Source organism: Mercurialis annua, linkage group LG4, assembly GCF_937616625.2.
Source record: "Mercurialis annua linkage group LG4, ddMerAnnu1.2, whole genome shotgun sequence".
NCBI lineage: Eukaryota > Viridiplantae > Streptophyta > Magnoliopsida > Malpighiales > Euphorbiaceae > Mercurialis > Mercurialis annua.
In genome coordinates, this window is record NC_065573.1 from 23,981,304 (window position 1) to 23,994,564 (window position 13,261).

At 32.1% G+C, this 13,261-nt stretch overlaps 1 protein-coding gene across 1 annotated transcript; it reads left to right on the forward strand.

Moving 5' to 3' along the window:
* Positions 1–8,495: 8,495 nt before the first annotated feature.
* Positions 8,496–10,766, forward strand: LOC126676520 (probable L-type lectin-domain containing receptor kinase S.5). The gene has a single exon (XM_050370736.2). The coding sequence runs from the start codon at positions 8,641–8,643 to the stop codon at positions 10,609–10,611; it is 1,971 nt and encodes a 656-aa protein (XP_050226693.1). The 5' UTR covers positions 8,496–8,640; the 3' UTR covers positions 10,612–10,766.
* The last annotated feature ends 2,495 nt before the right edge of the window (positions 10,767–13,261 follow it).

A 13,261-nucleotide genomic window follows, 5' to 3' on the forward strand; every position in this document is an offset into this window, starting at 1 on the left:
ACATATACCGCTCTCTCGAGTGGTTACGGGCAAAAGCCTAATTATCTCAATTAATAAACAAATAAATCAATCTCGTATAATCATAAACCTAATAATTAATCAATTGGCATTTATTAAACAAACCTTAAAAGCACATATTCATTCCTTCACTCTCGCGTAATTAACTCATACGTTATTGATTATATTGGTCTATCTCAATTTAACTCTCCCAAGTCAAAATTGAAACACGGGGAAATGAAAAAGGAATTCCAATTTAATATGCAATTTAAACAATAACCCATAATCCAATTTAATTAATAGTTAAAAGGGAATTCATAGTTAAAAGAATACAAACAAGAATTAATCTCTCAAGAATTTTGTCGTCTTCGTATCTTAACTCCGCCTTCAATCTTGATGTAAAATTCCAAAAAAATAAAGTAATCGAATGAAAAACAATTAATCTAAGCTAAAACTAGGGTTTATGTCTAATGATAATTTAGCAAACTTCTCATACGATGTTAATGTTTGATATTTATACCATTTAAACTCTAAGATTATGTCTATTTTTGAGCTCTATGAAAGTCCCAAATTATCCACGTCTTCTTTTGTCCAAGTCAAATCTCGTTTAACCAAATTTGTAATTTTGGCATGCAAAACTGGGGTTGGAACGTCGTACCCCTTGTCGTGCGGTCGTCGTGTAGGATCAATATAATGATAGATATTGATTGAAGAGATGATGATTGTATTTACATTCAAAGCTGTTATATATACAGCAAGTACAACAACTATTCCTGAGATATCTCTCAGCTTACATTTGAAATAAAGATAAAATACATTCAAATAAGAAACAGAAAGATATAGATAATATTGAGTTTGAATTATTCAAGGAGATATCTTTGACAGCCCCCCTCAAGATGGTGGACGTTGTGAGACACCAATCTTGGTACGCATCAGCTGAAATCGATTTCCAGAAATAGACTTTGTCATAACATCAGCCAATTGATCTTGACTACTGACGTGAGCAACTCGAAGAAGATTGTCCTGAACTAAATCTCGAACAAAATAATAATCAATAGCAAGATGTTTCATTTTGGAATGGAAAACTGGATTGGCACTGAGTTGTGTTGCTCCCACATTGTCACAGTAGATGACAGGTTTCTGAAGTAAATAAACATGAAGTTCTTTAAGCAGATTACCTACCCACACAATCTCAGCTGCTGTGGCTGCAACTGCTCGGTATTCAGCCTCTGTTGACGAACGAGCAGTTGTACGTTGTTTCTTTGAGCTCCAGGAAATGGGATTTCTGCCAAGATAAACTACATAAGCTGAAGTAGAGGACCAATCAACTCTGTTGCCACCCCAGTCAGCATCCGAAAAGGCATGAAGGTGTATTGGCGATTGAGTGTGAAACTGAATTTCAAAGCCCATAGTTCCTCTAAGATAACGTAACAATCTTTTGACAATGGACCAATGTTCAGTAGTAGGAGCTTGCATATATTGAGAAAGTTTATTCACCGCAAATGCCATTTCTGGCCTTGTTATCAACAAGTACTGTAGAGAGCCAACCACCATTCGATACTCTTTAGGATCAAACAATGGAGTTCCAGATTTTTGAGTCAGTGAGAAAGAAGATGGAAGTGGTGTAGCAATGGGTTTTGAGTCATGCATATTAGTCCGATGTAGAAGATCAATCACGTACCGTTGTTGTGAAAGCAGAATACCATTTTGGTTTGGCACCACCTCAATTCCAAGAAAGTAGGATAATGAGCCCAAGTCTTTAAGAGAAAATCTCTTAGATAAAGTATTGACAAATTGCAACACTTTGTCTTGATGAGATCCTGTGAAAATTATATCGTCAACATATACGAGCAAGTATAGGAGCACATCACCTTCATGAAACACAAACAGAGACGTGTCTGATTTGGAGTTGTGAAAACCAACTTGAAGAAGAAATTGTCGTAACTCATGGTACCATGCTCTAGGAGCTTGCTTCAAACCGTAAATGGCTTTTCGAAGTTTGCAAACATGATTCGGATGGTCTTTGTCAACGAATCCAGGTGGCTGGCTCATGTACACATTTTCATGTAGAGTACCCTGCAGGAAGGCATTATTGACATCTAATTGTCGAATTAGCCATCCATTAGCTATGGCAAGACTAAGAACAACACGAATTGTCGTGGGTTTGACAACCGGACTAAACGTATCATGAAAATCAATACCTGGCCTTTGATTGAAGCCCTTGGCAACCAACCTTGCCTTGAATCTGTCAATACAACCATTTGAGTCCCTCTTGATTCGAAAAATCCATTTTGTACCAATGATATTCTGATCAGATGTAGCAGGGACAAGTTCCCATGTACCATTACTCACTAATGCATCAAATTCTTGACTCATAGCTTTTCGCCACCTTTCATCACTTAAAGCTTGTTTCACAGAGTGCGGTTCTTGTATTTGAGGTGATTGTTTTTGGGCTGCAAGATTTAATTTTTGAATGGGTTTTGTGATGTTATTTTTAGCTCTTGTAACCATAGTGCGTTGAGGATTCGGTGGTGGCTGGATTGGTGGAGATACTTGAACTGTTGGAAAATTTGTAGGAGAGGAATTTGATGATTGTAAGGACTGTGTGGATTGAGCAGAAGTTGGTGAAGGTGTCATATGCACGGTAGAAGGATGAGATTGAACTGAAGATGGAGGAGTGTATGTAGACTGAATTCTGATTGCAGGAGGAGTCCATGGAGGAGTAGGATTTCTTGGTGTTTCACTTGCTGTAGAACTTCCCACCTGAAAAGGAAGAATATTTTCTACAAATTGCACATGTCTGGATATGAAAACCTTAGAAGTAGGAATATGATAACAGAAATAAGCATGTTGCGTTAGAATAACCAATAAACACGCAAGGAATTGAACGACTCTCTAATTTATGTTTATTATACGGTCTGACCCATGGATAACACAAACATCCAAATACACGTAACTTTGTGTAATTTGGTTTATGACCAAAAATACATTCATAAGGTGACCGAAGTTGAAGTGTTTTGGTGGGCATCCTATTGATAAGATAAACTGCTGCAGGAAAAGCAAATGACCAGAATTTTGTGGGCATGGAAGCTTGCATTAAGAGAGTGAGGCCAGTTTCAACAATATGTCTGTGTCTCCGCTCAGATGTGCCATTATGTTGTGGTGTATGTGGGGGTGTAGTGTGATGAGATATTCCATGATCAGCTAAGAATGAAGCTAAAGCAATAAACTCCCCACCATTATCACTGTATAAAATCTTAATTTTTCTATCAAAATAATTCTCAACAATAGTTTTGAACCGAATAAAGACTTCTTTAACTTGTGACTTTGCTTTGATTGGATAAAGCCAAATGTATTTGGTATGATGATCAACAAACACAACATAATATTTAAAGTTATCAAATGACATAACCGGAGAACTCCATACATCAGAGAAAATAATTTCAAGTGGTTGAGAGGACATCAAAGTAGATTCAGAAAAAGGAAGCTTATGAGCTTTATTGCATGAACATGCATTACAGGTAACATCCTTAATGACATTAGACTGCAAATTATTTGTGCGAATAATATGCTGTAAAATTGGAAAAGCAGGATGTCCTAAGCGTTGATGCCAACAAGAGGTATTTGTTTTAGCCGTAGAGAAGGCTAAAATAGGTGAAGTATTGGATTGATTTGTTGGCCATACATACACTCCATCCTTCACAGTTCCTTCTTGAAAAACAGATTTAGTGCATAGATCCTTCACCTGAAATTTTTGGGGGAAAAATTCAACAGAAACATTATTAGAAGAACAGAACTGAGATATGGAAATCAAGTTTTTCTTCATAGATGGAACACAAAGCACATTATCTAATGTAAAACTTTTGTTTGAGGAAGGTAAAGAAATTGAACCAGTGTGGCTTATTTGCAAGCCGGTACCATCACCAATCATGATGTTGTCTGTTCCGTCGTAGGGCGAGTGTAAAGCCATATTTTCCAAGTCAGATGTCACATGATGAGTTGCACCACTATCAAGAAGCCAACTCGATGGATTATAGCTGCTGGAAGCAGCTGTGTGAGCCTGAGGTCTCCATTGATTCGACCTGTTGACTTGTGAAGATGAGGCAGCTTCAATTTGATTGGGAACGAGTTTGTATGACATACATTTTTTGGCGGTATGCCCTTGAATACCACACATTTGACAATATCCAAGGTAGGGGCGAGGATTATTTCTGTTGAACTTGTTGTTGTTTCTGTAATTTGGTGAACTGAAGCTGGTCGAGTTTGGTATCGGGTGTTTGTTGTGTTTCGATAATTTTGCTTTGCGGCCAGATTTGCTGTTGCGGGATAACTTAAAGTTTATGTCTTTGTATTGCTGATCTCAAAGGTAAGAAGCTTCTCGTGTAATTCTTCAAACGAGATAGCTGTTTCTCGAGCTTGGATGGCTCTTGCGAGTTCTTTGTATTCATCGCCTAAACCTGCAAAAATGATGTCGGTAACATCTTCAACATCCATGGGAGAGCCCAACATCGCAAGTTCATCAGCTCTTGATTTAATGGTTTGTAAAAAATCGGTTGTAGACATGGAGCCTTTGGTGAGTGATTTGATCTGTTGTTTGATATGCTTTATGCGCCCTCTAGACGGTTTGGCATATGTGGAAGCAAGGATGTCCCAAGCTTGTTTGGCGGTTTGGGAATTGGCAATGAAAGGCACTATGTTGATTGAGAGGGAGCCAACAATAGCATTTAGGATTAGTTGATCTTGTCTAATCCAAAAGGTGTAGGCTGGATTTGGTATGATGTTGTTATTGGTTGTAATGGTTGGATCTGGGCAGGGTTTAGAGCCATCTATGTAGCTTAAAATATCATAACCAATGAGGAGAGTATGGAATTGAATTTTCCATGAAGGATAATTGGTACTGTTGAGTTTGATTGGTGTTTGAAAGGCAGTGTTGATGGTGACCAGATTAGTAGAAGCATGGAGAGTACCGTTGGTGTTTTCATTTGCCATTTTCAGAAGAACAGATCAAAGAAAAGAAAATTAAAAAAAAAAAGTTGAATGGATCACTAGCTTAAGAAAGCTCTGATACCATGTAGGATCAATATAATGATAGATATTGATTGAAGAGATGATGATTGTATTTACATTCAAAGCTGTTATATATACAGCAAGTACAACAACTATTCCTGAGATATCTCTCAGCTTACATTTGAAATAAAGATAAAATACATTCAAATAAGAAACAGAAAGATATATATAATATTGAGTTTGAATTATTCAAGGAGATTTGACACGTCGTGCCAACTTTTTGAAGTGATTTGATAATTTGACGCGTACCACGTTTCTACTGCAAAACTTCAGACTTTAAAACCTCATAACTCCTTGTAAACACGTCGGAAAAAAATGGTTTTTGACTCTACGAAAAGCTTAAAATGTCTATTTTATTTATTATGAGGAACACAAAATCAAATTTGAGGTCTCTAAATGAAGATAAAATTGTTAAAATTAGAATATTAATTGTGTTTCTTTATAAATTGTATGAAAAGAAGAAAGATGACGATTGTTTTGAGACAGAGAAAGTATTATTTATCAGCTATCAGTAACCAGTTAACATCTATAGATTAATAACAGTTGTCAATTATAATTAACAACGGAACTAAACATATTTTAAGTGTGTGTGTATATATTTTTGAATGCACATATAAAAAATTCAAAATAATGACTCCCCTACTTTTCAAAATCAATAGACCAGATGTGCAAAATTAGTTGTCCGACAAAATTAATGCAGTGATATAAATGTTAGATTATTCGCAAGTTATTTTTTTTTCTATAATAGAAAAATTTAATAATAACATAAATCCCCAAATTACATCAAACTTCCACGAACTTTGGTTTTATAGACCCCTAGCTTGTGCAAAATCTTCCTGATGGACAAACATATATTCCCCACATTCAATATTCTTATACGAATAGTTCATCACTACTCAATACCTATATATTGACTTTCATAATTTTTTTCTTAGATTTGATTGTCAGTTCTACATCCCCAGCTTGGAAGAAGGAAAAAAACAAATATTGCTCACTCTTATTCAAATTTATAGATATTTTAGGACAAATAAAAATATTTAAAAATGATTTCATTCATAAAAACTATTATATTTATTTTTATTTATTAATGAATGTTTACCTTTTCATCTTTTATTTTTTTTCTTTTAAATATATTATATTATAACTAATGATTGTATATATAATGATAAATAAAATAAAAAATATTATATTATACCTATCATTTAAATACAAAAATAAATTTTTATTTATTTATAAAGATAACGTTTTAGATGAGAAAACCTTGACAAACAATACATTTTCTTCAGCATTTCCAATAAATGTTGCTATCATTGACAGGCATTAATATATATATATATTCAGGGAATTCTTATTGAAAACCATTACAGTTTCTATAGTCATGTCCAAATTTAAAAAATTAATTAATTTTCATGACTGAAATTCTGATGAACTTCCTTAAGCTTTGAATAGTACTATTGCATCTACCACATAAATACAGTCAGTTTATTTTGACCATATATATGGAAGCGGCATATGTTTATGGGTTACATGTCTTATATAAATTGTATCTCTAATTTGTAATTCAGTTGAAACTTGAGTTGAAAGTATATTAGTAGTATTTTTAGATCAAATTAAACTGACATGACAACTGTATAAATTATTTTTCAAAATCTTTCAAGCTCCAAAATCTTTACTTAATATTAAACTTCCTTTCTAGAGGAGAAAATTAAAATTTATCATTCTTTTTAAATAATGGATTATATTGATATTGAATTATTCCAAATATGTCCCTATAAATCTATCAATTTTATATATTTTTAAACTGAAAATTTATGAATCATAAATTTCACATTTCATTAATTTAAAATTCATAGAGTTAATAAAATTCATAGATTTGAAAACTTCCAATTCAAATGGTATTTAAATTTATATATCAGGAAATTGAATATGGAAGGCCATTATAGTTTCTGTGGTCATGTCCAAATTTAAAGAAATTATCTAATTTTCATGACTGAAATTCTGACGAATCCTTAAGCTTGGAACAGTACTATATACACTAATGGATTTAGAAACTTTTTAAAATGGTCAAGATTATAATGAAAGTATGTGAAATAGATAAAATTGATAAAATATAAATTTTAAAAGGTTTAATAGTCCAAAAATATTCAAATTTTTTGATTTTTTTTGTTTATAGTCCAAATTTTTAAAATCTTCAATGTTAGCCTATTTTTATTTTTCGGTTTTAATTATAGCCTATTTCTCAAATTTGAGAGGAAAACAATTTAATATACGCTTCATATTACTTCATATTTGGAATTTTTGACGGTAAAATGATAAATTAGAATAATACGAATTAATATGAACAACATATTTATTCATCTACCACATTATTGTTTGATCTATCGTCATCAGTTTGTAAGTTTACTTTGACCGTATGGCAGTAGCATATGTTTGTGGGTTACAAGTGTGAGAATTATTTAACTTGGATGTAATATTTCAAGTTGTTATCTAATTTCAATTTGTATCTTTTTGATATTGCATCTCTAATTTGTAATTCAGTTAAAACTATATTACTATTTTTCGAACAAATTAAACTGATCTGACAATTATATGTTGTTTTTTATGATATAATATCTTATAAGCTGTCATATAATTTAATTTTTAAAATAAATTAATGTGACAGTAGTTGATATCGCATGAATTTAAATTAAAAATTATGTAGAAGTCTAGAAACATATAATGCAAGATTAGGCACAATATAAGATGGTAAAATAATTTTATATATATTACAACTTTGACTTTTTTAATTATTTTTTAATTAAAAAATGGATTGTATGTTTTGTCAAATTTATAAAGTAAACAAATATATTTAAAGGGTTAAATATTTTTTAAGTTACCGAACTATAATATTTTTACTAAACCGTTATTAAATTATAAAAAGTTATAAAATAGTTATCGAACTATAACTTTTTTACAAAACGGTCACCGAACTATAAAAAATTACAAAATAGTTACTACAGTGTTATTTTAGATTACCATCTTGATGATGTGGAGAAGAAAAATATGTATAGTAAGATAATCTTTTTGTAAAAAAAATCAACAGTTTGGTAACCATTTTGTTAAAATAACTATAGTTTGATAATTATTTTGTAACTTTATAGCTCGATAACCTTTTAGTAATAATACTATATTTCGGTAACCATTTTATAATTCGATAACCGTTTAGTAAAAATAATATAATTCGGTAACCTAAAATTAATGAGATATATCTGAATATTAATAATCAGATATATGACAAAATTTAATATTCAAATATATTAGTCCATGTTGGTCACAAGTTATTAATATTCTAAATCCAACCCTTGACAAAGTATACAAGATTATAAGATCGAGTGAACATGCAAGGAAATTCACTCCCTTTTACTTTTATTAATTAATTTGACCTGACTTTTGATTTTATCTTTTAAAAGAACAAATTGCCAATAAGTATCTCCAATTCTGTCATATGAACTTCAAAACCCCAACTCATCTTCTTCTCCTCCCCCTCCAATATTTCCATAAAAAAACCTGAGTTCTAGTTTACTTGTTTTGCAAGCTATGTTCTTTTCTACTGCAATCAAGTTCTTAATCCAATCAACTTTTTTATGGGCTGTTCTTACTACTCATGTTCAATGCTTCAATCTCAACTACACCGCGTTTAATGACTCGTATATCAACGACTTCATCATTTCTCCTCATTCCAGATTATTTCTCGATGCCATCCAAGTTACACCAGATGTTCGTGGTGCAACTATGGCTAACAGATCAGGACGAGTCCTGTACAAAACCCCATTTCAACTCTGGAATAAAAAGGACATGATCAGTTCATCTTTTACTACCACTTTTAAGCTTAATATCTTAAACCAGACAAATCCAGGTGGTGAGGGTTTAGCTTTTATATTAACAGCTAATCCTCAAGTTCCTCCCGACAGCGACGGCGCGTGGCTCGGTATTGTAAATCAGCAGTTGAATGGAACTTCTGATGCTAAGATAGTTGCAATAGAGTTCGATACGAGGAAAAGTTACTCAGAGGATCTTGATGATAATCATATTGGCTTGGATGTTAACAGTGTGTACTCTCGTCGGCAATTCTCGTTAACTCCGAGAGGCGTTAAAATATCCGATGGAGCCAATAAAGATGTCACAGCTCGTGTTCAGTATGATGGAGTAGGAAAAAGATTGACTGTTTTCGTTGATGATATGGAAAATCCTGTGTTCTCTGAGAATCTTGATCTGTCTCTTTATCTTCCAGAAAATGTTTATGTCGGATTTTCGGGCTCAACGAGCGGTGAGACTCAGCTAAACTGTGTACGTTCTTGGGAATTTGATGGTATTGATATAGATGATGATGATGATAAACGATTGATTGTGATTGTTGTTCCGGTGGTCGGTGGGGTAATCTTGTTCGCTAGTATTGCGATTTTAGTGTACTGGAAGAGGAAATCCGACAGGAAATATCTGGATGATGCTTTTGGGATCCAATTGGCGATCGAAGGATCGTCGACTGCTCCGAGGAAGTTCAAATTCAAAGACTTGAAGAAGGGGACAGGCAACTTCAGCCCGAAGAACAAGCTCGGAAAAGGCGGATTTGGAACTGTTTACAAAGGAGTCATCAGAAATATAGAGGTAGCTGTCAAGAAAATTTCCAAGAAATCAACTCAGGGAAAGACAGAATTCATAGCAGAAGTCACAACAATCGGCAATCTTCATCACCGAAACCTCGTCAAGCTAATCGGATGGTGCTACGAAAGGCGCGAATTCCTGCTCGTTTACGAGTACTTGCCTAACGGAAGCTTAGACAAGTACATATTCCACGACGACAACCAATCAGAATTACAGCAGGAATATGAAATCCTGAGTTGGCCAGTAAGGCTGAGTATAATCTCCGGCGCTGCGCAGGCATTAGACTACCTGCACAATGGCTGCGCGGAGACAGTGTTACACAGAGACATTAAGTCAAGCAACATTATGTTAGATTCCGAATTCAACCCGAAATTGGGAGATTTCGGACTTGCTCGTATGATCAAACTAAACGATCAAACTCATCATTCCACTAAAGATATCGCCGGAACACCGGGTTACATGGCGCCCGAGAGTATTCTGACGGGAAGATTCACCGTCCAGACCGACGTGTACGCATTCGGCATACTGATCCTGGAAGTTGCCTGTGGAAGAAAACCTGGAGGTCAGAACCATCAGAATGATTATAGCTGTAATATAGTGAATTGGGTGTGGGAATTGTACAAAAAGGGAAGAATTATTGATGCTGCAGATAAAAGATTGGAAGGAGAATTTGAAGCAAACGAAATGGAATGTGTTCTTGTTCTTGGATTGGCTTGCTGCCATCCGAATCCGAACAAGCGGCCATTAATGAAAATTGTTTTGCAGGTTCTTAAAGGAGAAGCTGTAGCACCTGATGTGCCTAATGAACGGCCGGCGTTTATATGGCCGCCATTGCCTCCGTCTTTCAAGGAATTGGATATTTCTCTCGGACAAATAACTCCATTTTCGGAACTCAGTGGAAGATAAAATTAATCTGAACCTGTGTATATATATAATTTGTTTAGAAAATTTAAATTTGAATGTTCTTAATTTGTTTGTTGTAATTTAAAAAACTTAAGTTTGGTGATGATTTATATAAAACCTAGTAGGTATTATATAATTATAGTCCTATATGTTTTTTATTCTGATTTGTTTTACTATGATTTTATTCTTTTAAAACATCAAGCCTGCAGGATTCAACCATCTATTTTATATTCTGACATAATGACTGAATCAATAATTAAACTAATGTTTTACTTACTTAACTGATTTAACTTCTTCGTATAATTAATGTTAATCTTTCTTGTTTCTTTGGGATGCAAGAATTTTGTTGTATATTGAGAATGGATCATCCATGGACTATTCTTATTTGATTTACTTGTATCATACGAAAACTTATTTTTTATTACTCTCAAGAGAGATGATGTATGAATTCGGCATAATCAATGATACAATGAATCACAATTAAATTTGAATTTAAAAGTGAGAAATTAAGAATGACAGATAATGATTTTTTTCTTCAACAATAAAAAATTGAAAAGAAAATAAATTTTATTTTTCTCCAGATATACAAGATCATTCCTAATATATGACTTATATATGAGTATATACAAATATTTTTATATGCCATTTACGTTTCCTACGCGCTTATGTTGAATACATCGTGTACGGTTCTGTTATCGTAACAATACGATACTGTAGTTGACGCTTCTGACGCTCATAACCTTCCTTACATAAATTTCGAGTCTTCTCCATAATCTCTCAAGCCTTTTTCATAATCCACTAGACCGCTCCATGAGGGTATTTTGTAAACCGTTCTATAATAGCATAGTTTTAAAAATTACAAACCTAAATCTAAAATTTAAAATGGTTAACCATTTAAAACGGTTTGCTTTTTCGGTTTTGCTGTTTTTAACTATATAACTATTAAGAAAATTAGACCTAAAACAATTATAGAATAAAATTTAAAATATATTCTAATAAAAAAAAATTAATTTCATTCTATTTAATATTTATAGCAATCAAATAAGGAGTTATAGAAATTCAAATTATATATATAAAAAAGTAAAGTATTTCTTATTAGGTGAATCAATTCAAATATGTAAAACTATATTTTATAACTATCAAATACATATGCACCGTCTACTATTTATAAACTTATAAGTTTATATATTCTCATTTCTATTAAGTTAATATTTTATTAAGAAAAAAAATTAAAATATTATATATATATATATATATATATATATATATTAAATGTAAATATATTCTTAGATGAAAGATTTTTATATTTAGAATTTCTATATATGTAACTTAGAAAATATACTTTATTTTAATAATTAAATAGTATTTATATAGAATTAATAATATTTATATATAAAATATAATTGATAAAAATATAATATTTATAAACCGGTTAATCGTGGTTTTTAAAACTCCAAATCCTAAATCTAAACCATGTACCATAAAAATTTAAAATTAAAACCTAAATTTAAACCATGTACCATAAAAATTTAAAATTAAAACCTAAATTTAAACCTAGGGACTAATTAACCATATTTTTTAGTTCGATTATCCGGTTTTGGTTTTAGATTAATCAGTTTCAACGGTTTTTCTGCCCTCCCCTATAATTCACCAACATTTTATCCCTCTTGTGAATCGAATCCAAGACCTCTAGACTTTTAGACCTCCCTTCTGATCAGTTGAGTTAGGATTTGTTGGTGAAAAAAATAAACAGATTGAATTAACTCATATAATCTATATCTATATAATAAAATATGATAATTCAATATGATGGTTGTGCCACATTTTTCATTCAACAAACAAACGACTCGTTTGTAATATTCAGATATTAATAATAAAACATAAACAATAATTTAATATTTCAACATTGCAATTTATTTGCTTGATGTAAAAAAAAGGTGTGTCAACCGTTGCATAGAATTAATCACTCAATATAAAGCATAACATTTTACTTATATTATGATACATATGAACTCTGATATGAAAATATGTGTGCGCGCGAACGTATGTGTGCGTGCGTGTGCGTGTGTACGTGCGGGCGCGCGTGTGTATAATTTAACCCCCAAATTGAAGGTTTTTAGTCATACCTCAAAAAAATTCATTGTTTACTTTTCACTCTGCAGTTTCAAATGATTTCTAAAAAAATAATTTGAAACTGTTTTATAAACAACTTCTAATGGTGTTTCAAATGATTTCTAACGGTTTTTAAAAGAATAATTTGAAACTATTTTTAAAATCCGCTTCCAGTACAGTTTCAAAAGTTTTCAAAAGATTACAAACAATTTTTAAATACACATTTTTAAACCGTTTTCAAAACAGTTTCTAAAAAACGGAGTATTTTTATAAATTTTCAAATTATAAAACTAAATATTTGAAAAGAAAATTAAAAACTAAATTTTCTTACTCGGAGTATTTTTCGCAAATTTTTTCAAAAACAAAATATTTTTGACAAAATTTTATAGAATGATGATTTTATCCAATTATATGGCATCCTATTCAATGGTCTAATGGTGCTAAAAGGTCAAACCTTTTTGACTTTTTGAAAATTTATCCAAACTTTCAAAGTTTGTAAATCTAACCCAATTCGATAATTTAACTGCAATTCCATTAATAT